At 34.0% G+C, this 23,879-nt stretch overlaps 2 protein-coding genes across 7 annotated transcripts; one reads left to right on the forward strand and one right to left on the reverse strand.

The window, feature by feature from the left end:
- Positions 1-5,157, forward strand: LOC129316220 (nuclear matrix constituent protein 1). Of its 5 annotated transcripts, none has more exons than XR_008594712.1 (12): positions 1-323; positions 401-487; positions 1,207-1,340; positions 2,142-2,200; positions 2,268-2,322; positions 2,402-2,452; positions 2,679-2,718; positions 3,026-3,066; positions 3,144-3,248; positions 3,802-3,844; positions 4,090-4,209; positions 5,031-5,157. XR_008594712.1 is itself a non-coding variant. In XM_054960529.1 (12 exons), exons 1-12 carry the CDS (start codon positions 275-277, stop codon positions 4,479-4,481), a joined length of 852 nt encoding a protein of 283 aa, XP_054816504.1. In that variant the 5' UTR covers positions 1-274; the 3' UTR covers positions 4,482-4,654. The 5 variants fall into 5 exon arrangements, 2 of the variants coding, with proteins under 2 accessions (XP_054816504.1, XP_054816505.1); XR_008594711.1 differs by lacking the exon at positions 5,031-5,157 and adding an exon at positions 4,419-4,654; XM_054960529.1 differs by lacking the exon at positions 5,031-5,157 and adding an exon at positions 4,419-4,654 and having other exon boundaries at positions 3,802-3,849.
- LOC129316215 (sucrose-phosphate synthase 4) lies at positions 4,920-23,879 on the reverse strand. 2 transcript variants are annotated; one of them, XM_054960521.1, is made up of 14 exons: positions 23,475-23,879; positions 21,617-21,706; positions 19,333-19,553; positions 18,294-18,357; positions 16,989-17,188; positions 8,858-9,338; positions 8,218-8,349; positions 7,596-7,727; positions 7,267-7,443; positions 6,937-6,990; positions 6,777-6,839; positions 5,714-6,559; positions 5,471-5,598; positions 4,920-5,359 (listed from the first exon to the last, which is right to left on the reverse strand). In XM_054960521.1, exons 1-14 carry the CDS (start codon positions 23,748-23,750, stop codon positions 5,083-5,085), a joined length of 3,141 nt encoding a protein of 1,046 aa, XP_054816496.1. In that variant the 5' UTR covers positions 23,751-23,879; the 3' UTR covers positions 4,920-5,082. The 2 variants fall into 2 exon arrangements, with proteins under 2 accessions (XP_054816496.1, XP_054816497.1); XM_054960522.1 differs by lacking the exons at positions 21,617-21,706; positions 23,475-23,879 and adding an exon at positions 21,473-21,581.

Consider the following 23,879-nt stretch of genomic DNA (forward strand, 5'->3'; position numbering starts at 1 on the left):
TCAAACATGATTGCGGAGCTCAGTATCAGTATGCCGCAACAGACTCACGCAGGATCAAGGCAGGCATAAAACACTTCCCGGTTCCACCAGCTAGTTACTCTCACTCATTTTTCCCTCCAAAATCGTCCCTTCCCAATCCAACACCAAACACTCTTGCTCTCTTCTTCAAGGTTCCTTCTACTGAGAGAAACTCGCTTTTGGACTCGCAATTCACCTGGGTGAATCGCAAGAAATTCTCAATCGATTTTTTTCTGTTGTTTTGATTCTGAACAAGATGGAGGATTACTTGCAATACATGAAGGCATTGCGCTTTCAAATGAACGGTGCCGATTTGGAGCATATACTCATTTTCTGATTTAGTTTTTGTGATATGGAAGTGAATTAGTTGAATTTTGTGCAGATGTTGAGGATCAAGCGGCAAAGATTTCCGCGGAGGAGGAAATGAAGTTGACGAACGTCCGCATTTTGGAAAAAGACATCGAGTCAGGTCTTCTTTTCTCCCCGTATCTTCTTTGTAATTGTATTTTTCTTTTCTTTTTTCTTTTTGTGTAAATTTTCTTGGAATGGTAAAATCTGGACTAAAGTGCTTCGGTTCTGCTCAAGATTAGCATCTATCAATATATTCAATCGTTATAGTTCCTTTCCCAATCCAATGAGTATCTTAACTTTTCTAGTTTTAATGACTTGAAAAGAACAAAGAGAGCTTAAACATTATACTGAGACCTACTAAAATCTATGTATGATCCATTTCACGCCCAAACACATGCCTCGACTTGGACGAGTGAAGAAGTGGAGTAGTGTACATTGCTAAAATGTTTGTAAAATTACTAGCAAGCTTATGAGGTCGAAAAAATCAAGATCACATTCAGCGACTTTGTATGAAAACTAAACCTAAATAATCAGATTTTTGGATGATTAAGCTCATGCTATCGTAATTCTGTTGTTGTCTTACTGAGACTTAGTCTTGTTAATGGAATGCTAAGAACATGTTTCAAAAACGAATATTGCTGCTAGCCAGACATTTGTATTTCTGTCTCTTTTGGTCATGTTTCTTCTTCCTCTAGCTCATCCTCTATTTGAAAGGGCCATGCAATTCTACTGATACTATGAAAACCATTCGTTTCAATTTTAAATTTGTTTTTCCTCTAAAATTTGGATGGTGGATCTCTTACTCTAAATTATCTGAGCATCTTATTTTATGTGTAGCAAAATCTGAAATGAGGCAACTTAGAGAGGATATTGAAACGATGAGGAAGGCAAAGGGTGAGATATGCTCTAAAATTTTGGAAAAACAGAGAAAGATTTCCTCTTTGGAGTCTGACTCATCTACGCTTAGCCAGGTAACTTCTTAAACTGGTTATTAAATTTATCTGTGTAGAATAGTTACACGGAGAAAAGAAGTTTGTATTATTGGTGGCACTATAGCTCTCAGCCTGAGGTTGAAATTCCTCTTTCTTTGCCTCTCTAGTGATAAAAATAGCAACTGCCTTTAGCCTTATTTTCAAGGTTATCTTTAATATGATATTCTTAGTTCACTTTTGTCTTTGCATTTAGTAAGTTGAGACGTTATTTTTTGAGCTGATTTACCACCCAGAATTGCAATTTTGTCATTTGTCATAGAAGGGTCAACCTTTTTACAGCCATTGAATGTCACAAGGACTTGTCTATTCTTTACAGTTGTCTATTATAAGAGTGAGTAATAATAAATAAATAATAAACAGGATAAGAAAACTTGTCAATGTGGCTGGAATATGTTGAGATAAAAGCTTACATTGAGCTAGCCCTTTTTCTGTTATAACCGATTCCCCTCTCAAGTAGCGTAACGAAATATTCTTTATGATTTAAGCAATATTGCCAGAACACATTAACTTTGAATGCAGGAATCAAGTGCGACAACCTAGAATATTAAGATTTCATTAATAAATTAAGGAAATGTAGAGAGAAAAAAAAATTGTACTTTGATGCAGTTTTCAATCTAATTTAGGTGCAAAATTATTTGAGGGTTGTGAGTCAAAGCTCAGAGAATGTTCTCTGTGCTTTTGGATGCCTTGTGACCAGATCCTTTTGGTTGTTTTAATGATGGGATGCCTAATCTGATACCTTATGCTGTCTTGCTTGTATTGTTAAATTTCTACCAACAGACTCTTGAACTTATACAGCAAGAGAGACTTGGGTTATCTAACAAACTTGAAGAGAAGAGGTAATTGAGGATACCACATAAATAATCTTAGTCTTAGATATCCCTCTAAAGTGTTGTTCCCTATCAGATCTTACTACAGAATGGTTGAAGAGGATATGGCTGCCAGATTACAGCAACAAAAGGTTTGATTTTGTGATTTCTTTTTAAATGAGATTCCAATTACTTGTTGAAATTGTACATTAAATTTTAAATCCCAAACAGGAATGGATTAGCTCTAAGAAAAATAGCAGACAAGTAAAGGAGCATGAATTGGTACGTTTTTGCTAATTCTGTTCTTTTTTTTTTTTAAAAAAAAGTGAACTATGCATAATATATAATAAACCTGTATATCCTTCAGCTTCTTTGAAATTAAAAAGCTTGATATGTGGCTGAATGTACTGCTTAAGCTTGCTCAATATGGATCACTGTCAGATTTTTCCCTTTAATATGTAAATGTTCACTGTGTTCCACCAGTAACTGTCAATTTTAATTTACGCAGGTGAAAGGTAAAGGTGATGGACCAAGGAGCATATCTGCAGGCAAGATTCTGAGCTATTTGAGCAAGTTTCAGATTTACCTGTTGTGCATGCTTGGACAATGTTTTGTAGGTTTTTGTTTTCAAACTCTTGGTAAATTAATGCTTTTAGTTTCAAGCTTATGTTACATATTCAACTAATAAATGAAACACTAAACCTAGATCCTGTTGATTTCATGTAATATAGTTTTAAAAAGTAATAATAAAGGAAAGGAAAACCACTTCTTTCTGTGTTTTACAAGCATTTTGAAAAGTGAAGTTTTAAAACTAAATTTGATACCCTGGCCATCTTTTATAAACATATCTTGCAGGGGAGGCAATTGCTGATAACAACTTTATCATGGATAATGCGGTAATTCATTTCTTTCATTGATGACTTGACATACAATACATGAAGTTTAAGTCAGGTATTTGACCTTTGTATAACAGGCGAGTGATGCAATGAAGAGATTACAGATCCAGTTGGATTCAGCTAAAGCAAGACTTGATGAGATTTTACTTCTGAAATCCAATCTTTTTGCAGAGAATAACAGGGTTCCTTATCTGAATCCTTTAAAACAGAAAAATATTTATTACATACGATTCTGCTGCCTTAGTTTGGCTTGTTTTCCCAGTTTTGTGCTGCAATTTACTTCCAAGTTGTGAGTGGTCTTACTTACATAATCTGTTTTTTCAAGTCATGGACAAAGCTTTTTACATCTGAAGTTATTAATTTTGCTGGATGAGAATAAATGGACGTTAGAAAAGGTCCAATCTTCAAACTTTCTAAAAGCTTTGATTTTTATTTGATTTATTCTCTATGTTGTGTTAACTGGATGATTTTTTTTTTTTTTCCTTTCTATAATCAGCTAAAATAGATATTGCTGTTTTGACAATCAATCTTTTCCATTTAGAAGGGTTGGAGCCAATATCTCCGATTCTCAACCATAAAGTGGAAAGTTTTATCTGCTGTTGTTAATATGTTATTTCTCCAGTCATGGAGAAAGATTTTCAATTCCTTAATGTTTTCATAAACAAATTTGTATTCACAATTATATATTTTGTGCTATTAAATATGGTTTCCATGATTAACTTTCTTGCATATCAGATGAGACAAGCTATTGAAGAAGCAAAGTACAGAATAAATACTTGTAAGGTTGGTTGTTATTTTGCAGGGATTTAAATTCTCTGTTTGAGTAATATGATGGTCCTTTATACAGATTGTCGGCTAGAGGATGGTTATACATTTTTTATGCTTGTAGATTTATGTTATATGAATAAGATTCCAACTTTTTTCCTCATAAATTGATCAATAATTGTGTAGGATTAAATCAATAATTTTTAATATGTTTATTTAATTATTTAATTCTTTTTTTAAACGCATGAGCTCCTTCAGTCAGAGATAAAAGAAGCAGATATAACTGCTCTTGAAGAAGAATATAATGCCCTTATGTCTGACAAAGCTGGAGAAATTGAGTACCTACGGTCTTTGGAAGAACAAGTTGAGAAAATCAAGGTAATAATTATTTGTGTTGGTAATTTATACAAGGTAGAGAACTAATCATCAGCTATAAAGTTATACCATAAGGTGAAACATGGTACAAAATGGAAATATTCAAAATTCAATCTTGAATTAAGTTTTTCAAAATTTTATATGGAAGCTGAACTCTTTTTGGTTTCTCTTGAACTTCCTCCTTGCATTTATAAAAGTCTCCGACTTTACAGGGGATCCATCATGCCGTAAAATGTGCTTGTGGGGAGGAATACACCTTGGCTGTGAGTAGGTGAATATAAAACAAAATGAAACTTCAGCAGGAAGTGAAATGATGCTCAATTGTTTTAAGTAATAGAGTAGATAACAATTGTTCATTTTTGTTTAAGAAGTCCATGTGCTTCTGTTCATAATATTGTTTGACAAAATACAAGTGTTTCATATGAAATTTACTGCGGTTTTGCATCAATAGAGTATTGCTTTTGTTTAAAGTAGCCAGCCACAGTCTGTCAACATTTAAGTCTATCACTGGGAGATTTACGGGACTACTTCAACTCATTCTGGGATCTCAATCTTATATAACTTGATTTCCGATCTGTACCTTACATAACCAATAATTAAATATAGCATTTGATATTTTGCTCACTCTGTCAGGAATATTATCCGCTTTATACATTGACATGTTGTATAAATCAGATACACCTTCCAATGCTCTTTCTATAGACTCCAAGAGATTAATGACAAATCATATTACAAATGTAGTTGTTGTATATAGCTGAATTGACATTCTCCTTTTGGGTGGTATTTATTCTGTGGGCTTGTAACTATCTATTTATATTATATAGGTTCAGAAGATAAGTGATGATGATATCGAAAACAAAAGTGAACAAATAGAGATCACCATACTCCAAGATGCTCTAGAATTGTGGATATATCACAGTCTGTATAGCTCTTCTCTGAATAGATAAGATTGGGGCTGTCTAGGTTGAACATGTCTTCTCTTTTGAAACTGTCTTCACTATGAAGAAGCCTTTCACTGCCTTCCTCTACAGCCCCTTTTAAAACAAGAGTCTTCTGGATACCAGCCATGAGTTCTTCATAATCTGTGTCACCTCTTTCTCCGACAAATGTGACTACTTTGGAGAGATCAATTCCCCACTTAACTGATAAGTACCTTCGTTTAGGAAGACTCATGTCATTTTACCTTTTATATTCAGTTATCTTATCTTGTACTTGAAGTTTCTGTGTATAATACAAGAAATAGGGAGGGCATGATGCTACTAACCTCAGAGCTTGTTTTCTTGAAGCAAATAATGGTATCACATTTAATCTGAATCCTGCATGTGTATAGACTAGGTTACAGCGGAAGCCTCTCATTCGTAGCCTTTGACGAAGATAATCTATCTTTTGAACCTGTGATTTGTCATTAACACATGATTATTAAATAATTGTCTAAAACATATGAATCATTGAGGTAGTAATTTCAGCTTATCAGGCAAGTTTCTTCTTTAGCACATAAACATTTTACCTTGACTCCTGGTTTCACACTGTAGGAATAGCACCTAGAACTAAAAGCACTGACACACTCTGCAATGCAGTCCTCATCTTCACCTTCAATCCCAGCCAGCCTGGGTACCATTGATCTAATATTTTCACCTGGCCATCTGTACTCAACATGGGCTTCATAATCTGCATCAACCATCAAATCTTTCCATGGATAATACATTTCACTTCCACTGTTGCACACTAGTGCATCAAATTCTCCTATGTTTATATTGGAGTTGTTTAATGCTTCAACTGTTTCTTTTAAACTTAAACCTGTTAAGAGTACAACTCCTACCCTTCCTGAGCCTATTCCTTGTCCTGCAGCTTTCATCACACTCTTGATAATTTCCTCAAAGGCTTCTGTCCTGTTTCCTTCTTTGTCATAACAATCTGCAGCAATCACAACCAGCCGTTGCCTTCTACCAGGGTGAAAACTGGCATTGAAATTGCCAGTAGTCGAGATCCTACGGCTAATGGCTTCAATAAGTTCCTTCTGTCTGGTTGCTGGATCTGTCTCTCCATTATTCAACTTGGAGTCTCCTTCTATGGAGAATCTCAGGGAAAGGTCCTCTACATCTCTTAGTGAATCACTTATTGGTTCTTCTGGAATTGGTATAATTTCCAAGCGAGAGGTGGGGTGGCGATTCCTGCAATGTTCAATGTGGGAGAGGTAGTTGCAGCAGTGCTCTGGCCATGAAAAACGGTGGATGTTTTTTAAGCCATTTTTGCGGCACTCTAGCCAGAGACTTTTGTCAGCAACAAGCTTTAGCAGTGCATCCGCAACAGCTTTCTGATTATGGGGATCAATCAATAGTCCATTGTTGAGTACCTGGTATGATATGAATATGTGTACAATAGATAAATAAAAAAATAAGCATAAATATAACTACACAATTGTGGCTGACTTTATGAACTGGTTATTGATGATGAAGTAATGATGGGACATTGTAGAGCAGGCTAATTGAATAGAAGGATTGAAATTTTATTGATATAATAAACTTTAATTCTGAAGATAGGAGAGATTGTGCTTATGCATTATAGTCTACCTTCAGAATGTCCACAGGCCCTCCATTTTTTGTGGCCACAACGGGTAAACCATAAGCTGCTGCCTGTGTAGTATGAGAAAGGAAAGGAAGCCTTGTGAGTTTTATATTCCCCTTTCATTGCATCAAACTATATTTCTTAGGATTAAAAGCTGAGGTTTACCTCAATGATAGTGAGGCCAAATGGTTCCACCAACGCTGGGTTGATAAAAACTCCCTTCAAGGGAGAAATTTGCCCAGTGTTAATCTTAACAAATATATTATAAGACAATAACGTTTAACTGTGCTATATTGGAAGACAATATTAAGACGTGGTGTGTAGGAAACTAAGTTCTGAGCCTTTATTTCGCATTATAAGCCCGTTGCCTTGAACTGTTATCATTACCAATGAAGGTGCAATTGGGACCTTTCGCTTCATTGCTTCTCCACATTTCAATAAATCTGATATTTTAAAAAATATATATCTAATAGTAGGACCATTATGTATAAGCACCTTAGTTTTTGCAGCTAGACGATATATCTCTGGTACTTCAGATTGCTTATGATGCTTCGGATAAGCTACTTGGCCGTACAAATCATACTTGTCAATGAGCTTGAGCACCATGGTAAGAACAGTCGAGCTGCTTTCAGACATGTCTTCAATATCATCTCTATTTCCAAGTATGAGTGTCTGCCATGATTCACAGTAAAACAGTAAGTTATTGCTTAGTGACATGCTGTGAAACATGTGGAAAATTACATGTGGAAAAACCAAAAATGAAAAATTCTCTTATTCATGAGAAGCCAAAAGAAGGTTTTCCTCAATCGAAATGTTAAACTTACCAAGTTGGCCAATTCCCTCAGACGCTGACACTCCCCAAAAGCCTTGAGCAAGGTCATGACATTTTTCTTGGGATCAGGGCGGGACAAGGCTAGTATGGTTGGCTTGTGAGGATTTGTGAAAAATCGCATTATCTGCAGAGTATATAAAACTCATTTTCAGACTTCTCTAGGTGTTAAAATTTCAGGGGAAAAATCAGTACGTCAATTAAAATATATCAGAAACAGTTCCTTAAACTTTGGACTACAATGAAGATATTAAATTTAGTTAAAATTCACTTAAAAACTTGCCTCTTTGCTTCAACAATTTTCACAGGTTAGGGGCTGAGGTGTGAATACAGATATGAGATCATTTGATCTCTTGCAGTTAATTTTGATGGGATTTAATTAATGTTTTTACTTTAGTCAAAAGTTCAAAAAGGTGTTCTATAATACCAGCTTTGTAAATAGATCGTTTTTCAAGAAGCATAACATAGTTTCCTTAGATATTAAGGAAAGATTTGTAGTTCTTCATGTGTTATAATTATTACTCATTGTTTTTACATAAACATTGAGGAAATGAACATAGCAGGGAAGAATTGTACCCAGGAGAAAAAAAAATATATAGCAGGGAAGAATTTACAACCTCAGACCATATAGGAGGTAGGTGCTTTTTGCCTTGAGCTCTGTCTGATCCAATCATTGACTTCAGGTCCCCCTCACCTTCCACTGATTCATGTGTGGTAACATAACTGAAGTCTATGCCTGGTGGAATTGCCTAAGGATACAATTTCAGCAGGAAATTCAACTGTTAATTTGTTTGATATGAAACTTTTGGAATCCCTTGATGAGAGTTTGCATCTTAACAAAAAGCACAAACTCTTTCATTTTCAAGTGCATTCAAGTGTCTGACGTCAACAGTACTATAACACTAACACACACGCACTCATATGAACACGTGCCAGGAATACTAGATGTTAATACTAATTGGAAGGTTAACAATATGTGCATTTAAGTGGTTTGCCCCTGCTATTCTTATAAAAGATAATAAATGTAGAGGTATGTATGCAATTTCTCATATATTGAGTCTGTTCTGGTCAAATCATTGATCTGAAGATTGATAGCCTCCACATACCTAGTGAGATTATGTAATCTCATATTTTATACTTTTCAAAGGTTAATGTGTAATTGTTTGCGTTATTGTTGTCTGTACATGCTTCAACATTTGAGAATAGTATATAACAAGTAATTGAAGGCCAGCAAACATTGAGATTAATTGTGCATACCACCATCCTAGGCATGTATCTTCCTAGGCAGCTTACTCCACGCCGTCTCCGAACCCTAAGCTTCCTCTCCAACTTGAGATCAAACCCATCATACAGCCCCCATTGCTCTTCAGTCTCTTGCCTGGTACTGGTGACAATCATTTCTGCAGCATCCAACCCGATTTCCTCAGCCTCAATCCTCCTCATGATCTTGTATGTTGCATTTATGGCCTCCCTAGACGATCTTCCTTGCTTCAGAAGTTGTTCAAACTTGTTACGTCCCAATGAGTGTCCTGTCAGTACCATTGGCACGTTCAATGCACCAGACAAGTGAGCTGCTATCTCCCCAGCATCAGCATAGTGACCATGGATAACATAAGGCCATGCAGGTTTTCCTCCCTCCACTTGTTCACCTAAAGCCCTTGCCATGTTTCCAATGTGGTTCAGAGCTCCATCTACAAACTCAGGTATGTAAGGCCACAGCGACTCTTTTGGTATATACCTGCATCACATGCCCCATCAAATTTTTTGATCATCCAAATCTGAAATATGGTTTAAATTTTTTTTTTTGGGAAAACACAATTATTGGTCCCTATAGTTTTAATGTGTTTTGGTCTGGGTCCTTATAGTTTGTTGCCCCTTTATTTTTTTAAAATGTCCAAAAGAATGATCTAGCGGCACTAACAATTTTAAGTATGCTAACCATTAACTAACTTTGTTAGTATTTGTTTTGAGGTGGAATTATGTTTTAACATATTGAAACCTGAAACCTAAAACAAAACAGGGTGGACAACACTATTAATCTGTTGAATCATAATTTCACTGACCACCAATTAATAGTGTTAGTCATAATTCAACATATTTAACGCTATTAGTATCATCTCATCATCCTTCTAGGCATATTCAGAAATAGAGAGACTAATGTTATAGACAGATAAAATGAAGGGACTTGGAGAAATGGAAAAAAAAAAAAAACTATACTAACCTATACCAAAGCAAATTAAAACTATAGGAACCAATGGTTATGTTTTTTCTATTTTTCCCCTTAACAAAAACTTTGTTTGAACTACAATTGGATAAAGAACATATAAATTTGCAGTTGAAAACTCCAAGTTAATGAAATTTATATTGACTTATTGATAGAAAATATGGCAGATGTTATTCTAGAAAGAAATAACTGTTCTTTTTTTTTTGCATTATTTAGTATTTTGTAAGTTTCCTTCTAAGGAAGGAAATCTGACTTACTTTTGCTTTTACTCTTCATATATTTTAATTTGCAAGTTGTTGAGCTTCCTTAAGGGAAAGGAAAGCTTAGTCTATAAATAGATTAAGTTATCACTTGTACTGGACACTTTTGAATGAGGAATGAATATTAGAATCTAACAACTCTCTCTTTCGCTCTCCCCTCTTCGTCTGCCTCCTTCCCCCTCCACTGCTCTGCCTTCATCTTCTTATTTCTTCTTCTCTCTATATTCTGTCTTTCTCTCCCTCTCTGTTCTCGATCTTCTACTCTGTTTTTACTGTTTCTCTCTTTTTCAACTTTGTTCAAATCAATATGAGCGTGTGTGTGTGTGTTTTGCATCAACTTGGTATCAGAGCAAGGCTCTGAACATTCTTAGGCTGTTTTCATGGCCGAAGATCGGAGAAAACTCACAGGGAAGCTCAGCATACTCTGTGTTCACGCTACCAGCACCTAGAGCCACATTTCCCAACGTTAGATCCAAAAACGGACACCACTATCGTGCTCAGGAGGAGAAATCTGGTCAAAACCAGAAAAACCACCTCCGCTTGCAGGCACACGCGCCGAAGGAGTTTCTGCTCGTGGTCGTCACACGCTGTCACACATGTCGTCCGTACAGTTTCCCCAGGACCTTATTTTCATCATTTTCTTGTGTTTTCACGAAATTTCTTCAACTCTAAAGAAGCTGAGGGGCACAAGTCATCGTTTAAAACTTATTTGGGGTAAAAATTTTTGTTTAAGGCTCCTAAAGCAACGCTAGTAAGGCCGACCATTCTCTCATTTAACTAGCTTATTTGGTTATTAAAGGAAGGTGTTTTATTCATAGTTAGTTCTGAAATCTTTGTTGTGTGGTACTTTGGTTTCTTTGAGCATTACAATTTTTATTTTTATTTTTATTTTTTAATCTTGATTTAATTTAATATTTTGAAATAGATAAAAAAAATTTACATTGATCATTATGTTGTTAATTTGTGACTTTTGATAGCAGTATTCATCTAACCTAGGACACCTACCTCACACACAATTCGGCCCTATACCTAGGTCCAAAAATTACCCTAGGTTAGTTGAAGTTTCTAATGATTTTCTTGAAAGGTTTTTAAACCTTGGGAGATTTTTGTAAAGACTTCACTCAAGTTACCTATTTAGCATACGATCCCTGTGAAATTTTTGAATTCTCAGAAGATTAGTGTTGTTAAAAAGGGACTTCACCTATTTAGGTAAGGGCAACTTAGGGGCCTTTCTTCCTTAGATTATTAAATCCACTCCAAACTTACACTTTACTATACCATCTTTGTCATTGTGTGACCATTTGTGATTTATACGATAAGCAAGCTTTATTAGACCAAGAAATTACTGCCCTAAAATCTACCATGGCCAATAACTCCCAAATCACCCAAAATCATCTTGAGGAATCTAAAAGGACTCAAAGGGCATATGTGGACCAGTGGCTAGATGAAATTAAAGAATTCATGAGCAATAAATTTGAAGAGATAATGGGTGCAATTCAATTAACATATAGACAAGATATAGGGAAAACAACTAAAGGGTTACTCAAAAGACCTATCATTAAAGGAAAGTCAAGTCTTAGAAATGAGCAATTCGCAATCCACAATCAACTTAAGGTAATTCCCTTAAGATTGGTCATTCCTCTAAAGCTATGGGTGAAAGACACAGTAGACCATCTCCTCATGAGTTTACCAATCATCATTCTGATGACATAGATGATACTTAGGATGGACAAGGGCCTAAAGAACAACATTATAGACCATACCAGCTAGTCCATAGGAATGGTAGAGAAGGCCTTAGAAGGACACATGTTGATGACATCACTAAAAAAGTTAAAGTTAAAGCTCCTGAGTTTGATGGACGATTGAATCCTAGTACGTTCCTAGATTGGTTAGCCAGTATGGAAGATTATTTTGAATGGTATGACATGAGAGATATTCAATGAGTTCAGTTTACGAAGATGAAGCTCATGGGATCTGCTAGAAAACACTGGCAAAATGTCCAAAGGAACATTGAGCGATAAGGTTATCTATCGATTGAGACATGGGACAAAATGAAGGCTAAGCTGAAAGAAAAATATGTGCCAACTCATTATAAGAGTAAACTGTATCACAAATATCTTAATTTGAGGTAAGTCTCCACAACTTTTGAGTATATTTCCTGATTCGATGACCTTATGATTAGATGTGACATGGATGAAAAGGAATGGCGCACTATTACCACATTTGTTAATGAACTCAAGCCATATATACAGAAGGAGCTCAAGTTAAACTTTCCAGAGTCACTTGAAGAATATTATCATAAGACTTTAGAAGTCGAGTCTCTATCACAGTACTCGTTTGTAAAGTGTATCGACATGCAAAGCAATCAGTTTAGACAAGCACGAACTTCCAACCTGCCTGAACAACCAACAAAAGCACTTACATCTAGGCCTAACTCATCTTTTACACCTACTCAAGCAACTGGGTTAAAAGGTAATACTTCTAAGCCTAGTGAGGCTATAATTCCTGCTTCCGGCCCTAACAATTCTTTTGTCGAGTGTTTTTGTTGTCACTCAAAGGGTCACAATACGTCAAAATGCTCACAGCATACTCTAGTTATTGACTCTCAATGTGAGAATGAGGAAGACAATGCAAATGCTGACATTGTCATAGATCCGATTGAGTGTCCTTCAGATGTTGATGAGGACATCATCATTGATGAACATGGGTGTAAGACATATTGAGTTGGAGTTATGCGATGTATTCTATCTGTCCTTCTGCTTAGTGATTCATGGAAGTGAACAAGTATTTTCCATACTTTTGTGAAGTGTGGAGATAAAGCTTGTAAATTAGTGATTGATGGAGGGAGTTCTAGAAATGTTATTTATAGTCAAGGAGTAGCCCAACTCGACCCCAAGACAGAACATCACCCAGAACCTTTTCGTGTTGCATGGGTCGACAAGACTTCTTTACCAGTCACCCAATAGTGTCACATTCCTCTTCACTTAGATGACTATAAAGAAGAGATTATTTGTGATGTTCTGCCAATGGATGTTGCTCACATTTTACTTGGTCGACCGTGGCTTTATGACTATAATGTTATCAATCATGGTCGTGAGAATACCTATACATTTAAGTATGGAGTTAAGACGATCTTGTTATGTCCTGACAACGAAGGAAAATACTCAAGTAAATCAAAAGGCACAAAACCCAAAACCCACAACTTGTATCTTCTAACAAAAAAACAATTCGTACAAGAAAGCAGAGAAAGTACGATTGTGCTTATTTTAGTATCCAAGATCTCACAACGAATTGCTATTACTTCAAAAATGCCAGAAGAGGTACAACAGCTCTTACAACAATTTCAGGATATCACTCCAAATGAGCTTCCATTTGAATTGCCATCAATGAGAGATATCCAATATGCAATTGATTTCATTCCAGGTTCACAACTCCCTAATCTACCGCACTACAGGTTGAACCCTAAAGATAAGGCAGAGCTTAACTGACAAGTCAATGGATTGTTGGAAAGGGGTTATATCCAGCATAGTATAAGTCCTTGTGCAGTACCTGCTCTTTTAACCCTAAAGAAAGACAGCTCTTGGAGAACGTGTGTAGACAGTAGAGCCATCAACAAGATCACCATTAAGTATAGGTTTCTCATTCCTAGACTTGATGACATGCTTGATTTAGTGTTTGGATCTAGTTGGTTTTCAAAGATTGACCTCAAAAGTGGTTATCATCAAATCAGGATTAGACATGGAGATGAGTGGAAGACTACTTTTAAAACGCAAGATGGGTTGTTTGAATGGCTTGTCATGCCTTTTGGGTTATCAAATGCCCCAAGTATATTCATGAGAGTGATGACTCACCTCCTTCTCTCATACTTGGGAAAATTTTTGGTAGTATACTTTGATGACATTCTAGTTTTTAGCAAGTCAAAAGAAGAACACTTGGAATATCTTGAGTTAATTTTTCTCACCTTGCATCAAGAATAATTTTATGTTAACTTGCCTAAGTGTTCATTTCTTCAAAATCAAGTCATTTTCCTGGGTTTCATAATTTCTGAAAGGGGTTTAACAGTTGACCTTGAGAAAGTCTAAGCCATTCGAGAATGGCCTGAGCCACAATCTCTCCCTGAAGTATGAAGTTTTCATGGCCTTGCTTCTTTCTATAGACACTTCATTAGAAACTTCAGTACCATTATTACTCTTATCATTGATTGCTTAAAACAAAACAAGTTCCAGTGGACTTCTATAGCTTCCGTGGCTTTCCAAGATATTAAGAAGAAGCTTTCTCAAGCTCCAGTCTTGTCTTTACCGAATTTTACAAAGTGTTTTGAAGTTGCTTGTGATACATCTGGGACAGGAATCGGAGGTGTACTAAGCCAAGAAGGTCATCCTGTGGCTTTCTTTAGCGAAAAGCTCAATGATGCCAAACAAAAGTACTCCACTTATGAAAAGGAATTTTATGCAATCGTGAGATTCATTGAGCATTGGAAGTACTATCTTCTTCCGCAATAATTTGTTCTTTACCCTGATCATCAGGCACTTAGGTTTATCAACTCTCAGCGGCACTTAAATGTTAAACATGCTAAATGGGTTGAGTATATTCAGGGATTCACTTTTATGGTCAAGCATTGTTCAGGAACAGAAAATACAATGGCTAACGCCCTGAGCCAATGGATCAACTTGTTGCACACTATGAGCATTAGTGTTGTTGGTTTTGAAAACTCGAAGGAAGACTATGCTTCCAGATTTTGGGATAATATACTAAGAAGTTCGCAGTGGTAATCGTCATGAGCATGTTGATTTCATCCTTAAAACCGATCATCTCTTTAGCGAAAGCAAGCTGTACATCCCACATACTTCTATGCGAGATTTTCTTATATGGGAGTTATACACTAGAGGTTTAGCTGGTCATTTCAAAGTTAATAAAACAATGGCCTTAGTCAAAGATAGGTTCAACTAGCCTTCACTTAAGCGTGATATGGCTTGCATAGTATCTTAATGTCGAAATTGTCAAACTTCTAAAGCCAGGCGACAAAATATCAGTTGGTATACTCCTTTTGCTGATTCCCAAGGCATCTTGGAAAAACTTGAGTATGGATTTTGTCTTAGGATTGCCTCACACAGCTAAAGGTCATGACTCTATATTAGTTGTTATGGATAAGTTTTCAAAGATGGCTCACTTTATTCCTTGTAGCAACACTACGAATGCTTCACATCTGGCAAAGTTGTTCTTTAAGGAGATTGTGTGTCTGTGTGGGTTACCTACCATTATTGTATTTGATAGAGATGTTAAGTTTGTTAGCTACTTTTGGAAGACCTTATGGAAACTTTTTGGTACCAATTGAAGTTCTCTTCTGCTTTCCACCCCTAAACTAATGAGCAAACTGAAGTCACTAATCGCAGTTTGGGTAATTTGCTTTAGAGTTTAATTGGAGATAGGCCGAAGAACTGGGATTTGGTTCTACCCACTACAGAGTTTGCATATAATAATTCAGTGAATAGGTCTATAGGCATGAGTCCCTTCCAGATTGTTCAAGGTTTTAATCCTAAACAGCCTACTGACCTTTGCCAATCCTATTGACATTTCGCATCTCTAAATCTACGGAATCCTTTACCAATCGCCTTCATGAATTACATGCTAAAATTAGGCGCAAATTAGCAACGAGTAATGATCAATATAAATTATCTGCTAATACTCATTGTTGATTTCAAAGCTTCAATATAGGTGATTGTGTTATGGCTTGCATTCATCCAAAATGTTACCCTAAACATGCTTTTAAAAAGTTTCATGCTAGAGCTCTGGGACCTTTTCGCATAATAAAGAAATTAGGACCTAATGTTTATCTTTTAGAATTACCTTCTGATATGGCCATAAGTCTAATTTTTAATGTGGAGGATCTTATGCCTTACCGAGGAATTTTTGATCCTCCCCTTTTGCTTTCTAATGATTTGCAAGTACTCAGCCTTCACAGGTGCCAATTCCATCATTGCCTACTATCTTACCATCAGTTGATGAAATTGAGACCATTATAGATGATCAAATGGTCTTTACCTCTGGGGGGCCCCTCCGTCATTATTTGGTTCGTTGGAGAGGTCGATTTGATAAAGATGCCACCTGAATTTCAGAAGATGAATTCCAACAACTTAATCCTGCTTTGCTAGAAGCCTATCAACTCTCTACCTCTCTGGAAGAGAGTTCTTTACAGCAGGGGGAATTGATAGAAAATATGGCAGATGTTATTCTAGAAAGAAATAATTGTTTTTTGCATTATTTAGTATTTTGTAAGTTTCCTTCTGAGGAAGGAAATCTAACTTACTTTTGCTTTTACTCTTTATATATTTTAATTTGCAAGTTGTTGAGCTTCCTTAAGGGAAAGGAAAGCTTAGTCTATAAATAGACTAAGTTATCACTTGTACTGGACACTTTTGAATGAGGAATGAATATTAAAATCTAAAAGCTCTCTCTTTCGCTCTCCCCTTTTCAAAACTCAAGATAAGTGATGCAAAACACACACACACACACACACACAAAGAGAGATACATCAGAAACAGAGTGGGAGATTGAGAACAAAGAGGGAGAGAAAGATGGAATACAGAGAGAAGAAGAAATGAGAAGATGAAGGCAGAGCAGTGGAAGGGGAAGGAGGCAGATCTCCCACTCTGTTTCTGATGTATCTCTCTTTTCCAACTCTGTTCAAATCAATATGTGTGTGTGTGTGTGTGTGTGTGTGTTTTTTGCATCACTTATCTTGAGTTTTGAAATTCTTCTTAGAGACCCAAAAGACAAAAAGCTTGAAGTGCACAAGAAAAAAAAATTTAGGACACTAAATTCAAATGTCTTCTTGTCTGAGTCATCTAGAATAAATTTAAAATTTAATTTGGAGTAATTAATACAAATGTCTTAAGGAACTTACTTGTCTCTAGGACCACATGGGAGACGAATTATATAGGCTCCACAGCTACCACTGCCATCAGGGGGACAAGACAACATCTCAATGGGCTCTCCATAGCTTGAATCTACTTCTGGTGATGTTATCTGTCTAGTTAGTAGATCAACTCGGTATATTCCCTTTGTGTTTGCAAGGGCGCGAGCAAGTTCCACCACATATTTCACCTGAATTTCAACTCAAATCTAAAGTTTTGGACAATATAAATGGTCTTTTTAGATCTGACTTAAGCTTAGTTCAGCTTATTAGAGAGAAATTATTGCACAGTTTTAGGGCTTGTTTGGCTTTGTTCTCATTTTTGTTTTTTAAAAACTATTTTGTAAACCAATTTTTTTAAAAAAATTAAAATGAAAATCTATTTAATTATGTTAATTTGAAGACAATTATATTGTTAAAAAATGGTTGACAATGGTGATCACCAATAGTTAACAATGATAACCTATGATAGTAGTTGGTCATAATTGAAGGTAATTTACAATAGTCAAATGTAGTGTGTTTTAAAAATAGGAAAAATTATATTAAAGTCCTAGACAAGAAAATTAATTACTGCAAGGTCCATTGACAATGCAATTTAGTTCAGTTGTCAATGGACCTTGCAGTAATTAATTCCTTATGTGGGACCTAACTGTAATTCTCCCTTAAAAATAAAAAGAGAAGAAAAGAAAACGAATTCAATGCTAAGATGTTTCCAATTTTTTCTTTTTAAAAACAAAATATGATAACAATTTTGAAAACATTTAAATCTTGAACATTTACCCAAATGAATTTTATTGTTGTTATTATTGTTGTTGTTGTTGTTGTTATGATTTAAAACAGAAAACAGTTTTTGAAAATAGAAATCAAATAGACCATTAATCTATTGATTCCCAGAATCCTAGTCTTCTATACCACCATATATTCTCTTGAAAAACAGTCCCCTGCCTGTAATATCACATGAAGTGAAGTCGGAGAGAATGTTGGGAGCTTCTCTTTATGACTTATGATGTTGGAGTTCAACTAAGTTATGTTTGAACTTGTCTCTCTTTGTATATACATTGGAGTTTATATATATTTGATTGATTAAATCTAAATCTTAGTCAAGTAAGGTTAACACAGATGATAAAAGTGGGATGGGATATTATTAGAAGTCTAGTGTTCAACCCTCTTGATGTAACAAAATAAATTAAATCAAAACAAGTTAATGTATAACAAACCTAATAAAGAATGGTATATGCCCACATGGAAAGCTCAAAGTTATGCGTGAAATGTCTGTCTGTTGAAGTTAACAAGTACCTGACCACCAGTATCAGAATCTCTCCCAAGTTCCATGTTTTCTCCTCTTACCAATCCATGAATGCTACAGGAAGAAATTACTATAATTATAGATTTTGAAAAATTGACAATATTATGGTCATTCTACCCATGACGGACCCAGAAAAAATAGATTGTCCATGGGGGCAAAATTTTTACTCAGGATAAATAGTAATTATTTGTAAAAAAAATATTAAATTAAAGAAATTTATTTTTAAAATTAGTAGATTTGTTAGAGGATAAGGGAGACACATCTGAGGGGGAAATTGGAAGTTTTCTTTTAAAAGAGGGGAGCAATTGAAATTTTCTAGGAAGGCAATTGAAATATTTTTGGTTATTATATGTAATTTTTTTCTTGCTTTGTGGGGGCAACATAACTTAATTCAAAGTCGGTAATCCGGGCAAAACTTGATGGACTAACTCAAATCCACTTGAAAAAAATTTAGGGCTGGCCTTAAGAAAAAAAAAATTTTTATGTTCAAGGGGCCCAAAAAAATTCAAACCAAGCCCAATCAGGGTTTGGGCTTGGCACAAATACTCCGATAAAAAACATATACATTTAAAAAATATATAAAATATAATAAATAATGATTAATTATTTAATTTTTAGGTCATTTCATACTAAAATATCATATATTTGAGTTCTATACATCATTTAAGTATCCAAAAAAAAATATTTTTTTATAAAATAAAAGAATTAATTTTAGAGAAAAAATTAATTAAAAATAATTTTAAAATAAAATTCATGTATTCAAATTGTCCTAAGCACGAATGAATTCAAGCTGAGCTTGGCTATTCCAAGCTTTTCAAAAAGTCGAGTAGATTCAGATTTAGGCCTATTCAAGTTAAGTTTATTCAACCGAGCCTAAACCCGACTGGCCCGCTTATAATTTCCACCTCTACCTAATTCTATAAAATATCAAATTTATTTTACTTTTAATTTCTTTTGGTGAACTAGGACTAATATTCCCATGCCTGATCACTTTTGTTATATGCTTTGATGATAGAGTGAACATGATACCTGATCAAGACAATGTAAAGGTTCCTAGACTTATTATCATCCGACCAAAGTTGCATTTCGGAACTGATCCTGGGAATGTCCTTCCTAGATTCTGAAGCATTATTGACATCTTTCTCTTTTTCACCTTCTGACAATTCTGACAGGTCATCAGCAGCATCATTGCGGCCTTGTTCGCGCTCAATTCGCCGTTTTGCGAGCTTCTGCGCATCATCCCATGCAATCTGCAAACAATGGTCATATGGTACAATCTAGTTATGAATGTTTAGGCGTGATCAATATTCCCAATACTATAGAACAATACTAAGGGACTAAAAATTTTATTATTCTAAATTTATTTAAATAAGAAAATAATATAGAACAATTCAGAACTTAAAATAGAATTGTGTTGTGCATAGCTTATGAACTTGCATATATTAGATTGGATACATATGCTTATAAATTTGTGGTAAGCTTATAGACACATGCATTATAGAAGCTACTGCTTTTTTAGATGCAGATCAAGGATTAAAATTTGAAAATCATCTTTGTGCTTTTGATTTTGCTCTTGTGTTGTAAACCCAACATTGTGAAGCAGTTTTGTAAAGTTTTATCAAAATTATATCAATTCAAATATCACTGTCTAATATCTTATGCACAGTATAGTCTTGTCAATTGTCAAAAGTTAGTTAAAGATCACTGTCAATATCTTATGTATGTATGTGTGTATGTATTGATTATTATCATCATTTTACTTTATGGCACATCAATTAGATCCTAATTTTCATATTCCTAACCCATTTAGTTCCCTTTTCCTTTTGCAGAAATGCAAATGGGTTACTATGAATCAGCTATGAACATATCAAGGGCTCATTTGGTACAAGATGGGGTTGAAATAAAGAGAATATAAATAAGAAAATAAATATGAGAAGCTCTCTTTCCACAAAAAAAAAAACATTTCATCCTTTTCCAAATACAATAAAAATGTTTTCCCTCACATTTTATCTTTTCTCAAAATATAATCCCTTTTCCATGAACCAAATACATTTTATCTTTTCTAATTCCAAAGTGTATTGGCAATATTGCAAACTAAAGTAAAAATAAAGTAGTCGATGCCATAATTTCTTTGGTTTTTCTCAAAAATATTTCAGACTAAGACGATGAAAATTAACCTATCATGGCTAAAGATTCCGAAAAAAGCTCTAATTTTTAATTCATTTTACACTTTCTGCGCAAAAAAAGTTACCAAAATCCTTTTGAAGGTATTATTGTCATATAGCTATGAACCAAGTTATTTGTCAACATTTTCGAATAAGGGAAAAAGAAGCTTTCTCAAGTAATAATTTCTGGCACTAGGCTTGCTCCTTTTTAAAAAGCTTTCGTTCTCCACTTCAAAGTCACTTTTGTAGATGCTCTAGTCTTTTCGCATACACTCCAATATCTAACAATCTCTAGAGCATATAGTGCTAAATGTATTAAAGTATTTCAAATGATGATGATGATAAGTTAGATATTGTCATGTCAAGCCAGCTCGAATATTAATGCCAGGTTAAGATCTAATCATGTACAACATTTTATTTCCCAAGCTTTTTTAATCAAATCCAAACGAGAAAACCACCTAATATGTATATCTTATGTATTTACAATCATACATGCATACATACTTATTTACACACACACATATGGGTTAAAGGTTACTTTGCCATTATCTTATCATGTGTCCATTATTAGTGAGTCTTATATTAAATTTCTTTTAATATTTTTATCATAAAATATGTGGATTCAGGGTGTCCACTAACCCTTAGCAGTAAAGTAAAGCTGAAAAACAAAAATAATCAATGACCCAATAATTTATAATAAAGAATTAAAAAAAAAGCAATTTGGGGCTCACTAACAGTAAAAAATGGCAAGTTAATAGTAGCATGATGAGAGAGGAAATTTTTCATATTTAGAGATAGAATTAACCCATAATTAGGTTTAAGGTGTAAAGTGACCTTTTGAATAAAGATGAGAGACAAAAATGATCATCAACCCTTGTGTGTATGTTTGGCAAAATTATATTGAAGTTTCACATAATCAATAAATATTGTAATAATTAATTTTTTATATGTGAGATTTGAATGTAATTTTTTCTATATATTTCAATGCATAGGTTGAAACTTACTCTCAATGATACTGCTATCATGTGGTTGGACCCGACCATTAAAAAGAAACAGGTAATTCTTTAAAATTATTTCTCTTCACATTTGGTTATAAGGACCTGTTTAGTATAAAATAAAAGAAATGAGAAATAACTTTAAGGAATTACCTGTTTCTTTTTGCGGGTGAGATGCCAAATCCTCCAACACATATTCTCCATCCTATTACTCCGATCTCTGCTGTTTCTTGTTGCTATTACCTGCTCATTCAAATACCTCATTAAGTGTTACTACACCATCTAAGAACATTAATTGCAAATTAAAATTGTTAATGCATAAAATTTCAGGAAAAGACCATGGTCTTTTGTTGGGATTAAAAATTTTTGGGTTAATTTTTTGCCCTCATTTTTAAAATTCTTGTAACTCAACTTCAATATTTTTAATGCTTATCTTTAATCTCACTTATGACCAGAGAAATATATGACGTGCAAGAATTTTTAAGTTATCAGAAATTAACTGCAACACCCAAAACTTGCGTGTAGAATTGTGTTAGGAAAAACATAAATGATTAAAAAATAAGTTATTTTTAGATAATTTGGAGATTTTGTGAAAAGAAAACATTATTTTATATTTGGTTACAATAATAAAAAGTAATTATTTGTTAGTTATTTTTAAATTTTATTATATATTCCTCCCATTTAAAAATATAAAGTATTTTTTGAGAAGTTTGATATTCAAAAATGTAGAGCATTTTTAGTTTTTTAAGGTGTAATCATTATCTTTTTTTTTCAAAAGTGTCCTAGTGATAAATATAAAGTGTTTAATAAAGGTAAATATAAAAAGATAGGGTTAATTGAAAAGTAGGTAACTACTTTATTAAACGGTGAGATTTAGTTAAAAATACCTTACATTTTTTAACAGAGGGAGTTTTCCTTTATTCTGTTTTATAAAAATAATTTTAATTCTGATTATTTTCAAAAATTTAAACAAATATCATAAAATCTCACAAAAAACTTTTTAAAAAAATAAATAATTTTTTATAAAATAAACTAAAGAAAACCAGCCCTAAAATTATAAAAGTTTTAGAGGAAAAGAAAGAATCATGTTTTAATTCCCCCAATATAATTAAATATTATAAAATTTATTGATAACTAAACATATTAAAATGACAATTTAAAACATAGAAAAATAATGACTTTTAATTGTGTTATTTTCTGTTGTTATTTTGCCGTACTCAGATGTGAATAAACTTTATAATATTAATTAAATGGGTTACTTGGAAGTTTGGTACAATTCTCCTTAAAAAATTACTATTGTGGCTTTCTTCTATTTTTTTTCTTTTTCACAATAAGTCGTACTGATCTTTCAGTCTAAACGCAATGCCATCCAATTGTTGAAATTGCAAAAAGACTACCATTCATTTCATCACTAGGCAATTTCACTCTTTTTTTTTTCTTTTTCATTTCAGCCAACAAATAATAGGGAATATCTCCCTGAAATAAGTTTCTCCCAATTAAGTTATTATATATATGAGAATTATAATTTAAATTCTCAACTACTTATTTAAGTGGCGAAAATCTCTACCATTCGCGTCAATTTTAAATGGTATATATATTTTAAAAATTAAAGAAAATAATTTGTAATTTCAATAAATTAATATACTGTTTATATATATAATTAAATAAAAAAAACTAATCGGAAGAATAGAGGATAGTCTCAGCCACATGCTTAAATTACAAAAGCTTTTAACGCTCATACCAATTTTAATTGGTATATATATTTTTAAAATATATGAAAATAATGTGTACTTTCAATAAAAATTAAGAGACATATATATATTACTTTAAAAAAAAACCCTCATAAAAGGAATACAGGATAGTCTCTTTTCTTTCCACCATTAAAAATTAATCAAACAATAGTTATAGTTAATTCCAAACTTAATATAAATAATGACTAAAATTCATATAATTAAAATGGCAAAATAATAAAGTTAAAGAGAAACAGCAGATCGAGCAGAGAAACACAAACCTTAACCCAAGTTCTGTAAAGATCAAATTCATCAAAGCTATTGATAACTTCTTCAACGAAATACTTTGTAGGACTGAACAGCTTGTTGTTGTTGATGCTGTTATCATCATCTTTTTCTTCTTCCAATTTTCTTTCTTCTTCAAACCTAATCATTGATCTGTGCTTTCCATCAAAACTATTATCAGTTGATGATCTCTTCCTGATGATGGAGCTGCTTCTTCCTCCCACATCCAATATTGCCTCCAAATATCCATTCAACCACTCGTTCACTGCCATATTAATTTCTGCGTTTGGAAGCCGAGAAAGTTACTGCACTTCTTCAACTTTCTTGCATCTGTTTGGAGCCTCAGAAAGAGGAACTGAGGAAGGATATGGTTTTTGGAGTTACAAAGAAAGGGCTGTTTC

This window comes from Prosopis cineraria, unplaced genomic scaffold, assembly GCF_029017545.1.
Source record: "Prosopis cineraria cultivar Desert tree isolate PC_DT_omini unplaced genomic scaffold, ASM2901754v1 PC7, whole genome shotgun sequence".
NCBI classification, from domain to species: domain Eukaryota; kingdom Viridiplantae; phylum Streptophyta; class Magnoliopsida; order Fabales; family Fabaceae; genus Prosopis; species Prosopis cineraria.